This window comes from Chaetomium fimeti (genome assembly GCF_033439085.1).
Source record: "Chaetomium fimeti strain CBS 168.71 chromosome Unknown B0H64scaffold_5, whole genome shotgun sequence".
In the NCBI taxonomy this organism is placed as follows: Eukaryota; Fungi; Ascomycota; class Sordariomycetes; order Sordariales; family Chaetomiaceae; genus Chaetomium; species Chaetomium fimeti.
Window position 1 is genome coordinate 3,630,724 of NW_026944333.1, and position 3,502 is coordinate 3,634,225.

General features: G+C 55.2%; 2 protein-coding genes across 2 annotated transcripts; one reads left to right on the forward strand and one right to left on the reverse strand.

Annotated features, from left to right (window-relative positions):
• Window positions 1-226: 226 nt before the first annotated feature.
• B0H64DRAFT_402219 (HotDog domain-containing protein) lies at window positions 227-1,097 on the reverse strand. The gene is made up of 2 exons (XM_062804218.1): window positions 829-1,097; window positions 227-773 (listed from the first exon to the last, which is right to left on the reverse strand). The coding sequence occupies exons 1-2, from the start codon at window positions 900-902 to the stop codon at window positions 377-379; spliced, it is 471 nt and encodes a 156-aa protein (XP_062658478.1). The 5' UTR covers window positions 903-1,097; the 3' UTR covers window positions 227-376.
• Window positions 1,098-1,152: 55 nt separating this feature from the next.
• On the forward strand, window positions 1,153-2,958 carry B0H64DRAFT_199064 (pseudouridine synthase). Its single transcript, XM_062799219.1, has one exon. It carries the CDS (start codon window positions 1,317-1,319, stop codon window positions 2,745-2,747), a length of 1,431 nt encoding a protein of 476 aa, XP_062658479.1. The 5' UTR covers window positions 1,153-1,316; the 3' UTR covers window positions 2,748-2,958.
• The last annotated feature ends 544 nt before the right edge of the window (window positions 2,959-3,502 follow it).

Consider the following 3,502-nt stretch of genomic DNA (forward strand, 5'->3'; position numbering starts at 1 on the left):
ATGAGTCTCTGAGATGTACAATGTACATTGAGGAAGCGAAGAAGGAACGCTTCGTTTCATTTACTAGGGTTTCCCTCCAGAGTTCTCAGAGGAGCGATTGGATGCCACAGTTTCGGCCGCATTATCGTGCATAATCTTGCATGCGGTGGCGTTGTGGCTAACACAGCAGCTTCGCTTCACCTTACTGTGGTATACGAAGCAACATGGCACAGTCAGATACTTGTACTTTATACTCTTATACTCCTACCATTGTTCCTTGTATATATCTATGAACGCGATGCATTAACTATATACTTCGAAATCTACACCTTTATATCTCATTAAACACCGCTGTATCGTTGTGAAAGACCGATCCCTCTTAAATAAACTCTGGTTTTCACATTTTGCTTTGGCGACTTTGCACCAAGATGCGCTCGAGCCCCTGACGCATTGTTGCATCCATGCCTTTTGGGTTCGGCTTCGCGGTTCCTCGGTCAACAAAAACCTGAACAAATTCGCCGACAGACTTGACAGCTTCATGCCCTTTTTCGAATAGCGCGATCTCGTAAGTAACACTGGAGTTCCCAATGCGATTGACCCGCAAAGCAAGCTCTGCACAAGCGGGAAACGAGATGGATGCGAAATAGTCGTTGTGAGAGTGGACGACCATGCCGTACTGTGGAGAGGACGCCGGATGGAGTCCGCAATTCTCCATCAGATAAGTGTTGATGACAGAGTCATAGAGGAAGTTGTAGATGGAATTGTTCATGTGGCTGTACATGTCATTGTCGGCCCTAAACTGGTCAGCCTTAACGAGGGCGAGTGAGCTGCCCGTCGGGCGCGGCTTACCACCGAGTGCGGTACTCAAGAATGTACGCGTAATCGGCCCTTGTCCGACGCTTTAACTGGCTGATATCCGCCATGACAGATCGATCATCAACTGGGGCTCGTCGGCGAGATGTAGGTTTACCTTTGACGGGAGAAGGTGGCGCTAACTAACGGTTCCCTGAGCCAAAGAGGCCGAGGACCGACACGGCGCGAGTTGCTGCTCCATAGTATGTAAATAAAACAACAGCGGGTCAACAAGCCGAGGCCCGGGCCCCATCGGCCTTGGGGGCTGAAAAGGCGGGGAATCCCTGCCCCAGGCGCTGTTTTGGGGATACTGCCCTTCGTGACCGCCCTTTTTTCTTTTGTGCCTAGAACAGACACCCAGCGATTTCACGTAGCACATCGTAAATCGCACCTGCACGAGACAAGCGGCACCACCGAGATACACAATTTTTACGACACTGGCTGTACCAAGGCCGTTACTAGGCCTTGTAGCGTCCTGCCGGGAGATGGCGGCTTCCGTAACCCGCCTGGCCGCGTCGGGCGCGCCGCAGCAAACCCAAGATGGCAGTCCCGTCCCACCTGGCTCCGCTTCCGAACCTGTTCTCCCCTCCCCAGTGCTTTCGGAACCATGGCCGCGGCCCTACTATTTTGAGGACGGCCTGCGTCGCGTCTCACCCTACTTTTATACGTACAACACGTGGTGCAAAGAAAGATGGCGAGGCCGGCAACTGGTTGACGTGTTTCAGAGCGAGTTCCGCGACCGGCCCGTTGAATACTACCGCGAAGCCATGGTGTCTGGCCTGGTTGCCGTCAACGGAAAGACCGTGGGCCCTCACCACATACTAAAGAACGGACACCTCATATCTCATACCACTCATCGCCACGAACCCCCTGTTACCGCCGACCCTATCGGCGTCATTCACGAGGATGATGACATGATCGTCATCAACAAACCGTCGGGCGTGCCTGTTCACCCGGCTGGACGCTACAACTACAACTCCATTGTTGAGATCATGAAAGCGGAGAGGGGCCTTGATTTTACCCCGCGACCCTGCAATAGACTCGATAGGTTAACGAGCGGTATCATGTTCATCGCGAAACACGCCAAGGCTGCCGAGCAACTCGGGGTCCAGATTTTCCAAAGGAGTGTTCGGAAAGAGTACGTCGCCCGCGTCATCGGCAAATTCCCCGACGGGGAGGTCGTGTGTGACCAGCCCATTCTTCAGATCTCCCCCAAGCTCGGGTTGAACAGGGTGCGAGCCAACGGAAAAGCCGCGAGGACTGTCTTCAAGCGCCTGGCATACTACCCCCCAGCTTCCGACTTAGGCGTGTCTCGGGATGGTAGTGGGCCGACGGGGTCGGCGGAGGAATCGGCTACCGAGCGGCCAGAATCGGTCCCTCAGCCGACCAACGGCCGCAAGGCAGATGAAGGCTATTCCATCGTGCGATGCTTGCCTGTCACGGGCAGGACTCACCAGCTTAGGGTTCATCTGCAGTTCCTGGGACATCCAATCCAAAACGACCCGATCTATGCCAACCAACGGGTCTGGGGCTTGGGTCTGGGCAGCAACGATGCCGAGGGGACTCTGAACACCGACGAGGACGTCGTCACTCGCCTCTCCCGCATGGGCAAGGACCAGGTGGCTGATGCGGTCGCGTACTACGACGAGATGGTGGATGATTACTACAAAAAGAAGGCCGAGAAAATGTCGGGCGAGGTTTGCTCTCTCTGTAGCACTCCGCTCTACACTGACCCCGGAGATCAAGAACTCGCGCTGTGGCTCCACAGTCTCCGGTATGAGGATGCCGAGGGGGCTTGGAGTTACGTCAGCCCTCTGCCTGCCTGGGCCTTGCCACCAGAGGGGGCCAGCGGACCAACACAAGTTGGCGGGATGGAGGATTTGGTTGGCGCAGCTGGGGACGTCATTGTTGAGTGAGACCACACAACCCGTGGCACGAAGGAGGAGGCATCTCCGGTGTACCCTGTTGATGGTGGGGAGATAGACCGATGCCCGAAGACGAACGAAGGGGGATAGCCCTCCTAAGGCTAGTCACGCCTCCGATATATCCTTCTCTCTATGGTACATCATTGTACCGTATGTCTAGCTTTTTCGCTCGCATGTTCCTACCCTGACCCCCCCTCTTTACCTTACCCGTGACCCGGCTGTTAACTTGCCGAGTTAGCTTCACCCGCTAGCAAGTGCTTCGCCTGCGTTCGGTACTACTGTGTAGGCCGCCCGAGGTCCGACACAAGTATCACTACCTAGGCTTCGATCTAGGAGCCAGGGACTCTTCGTTGAACCGTAAAAGCAGTCTAGCCACCTCGAAGTCTGCAAGTGCAAGCTTTTTTTCGCCGCGGATGAGCGGGGGGCAACCGGGGGGTCCGACAAAACTTGCTCAACCTGAGCTATTTCATACTATTAAAGCCGGATACCGTAGACCGAGATCATCGTTGGGTATTGGCCATACGTCACCCCTTCCTGTCAACAGCCACACCGGCTCGGACGCTCAGGGAGGAACCCAGTGGACAAGGCACCACTTATCAGCGTTTTACACAGTATGTTTTGGCAGACGCCACGAGGCCGCCTTCAACGCACTCATCGCCCGTACACTGTACGGTCACTCGTCAGCACTAAGGGAATTATGGAAGCATCCCGAGACTTAGGGGCGGAGAGTGGCAACCCTTCCCTTC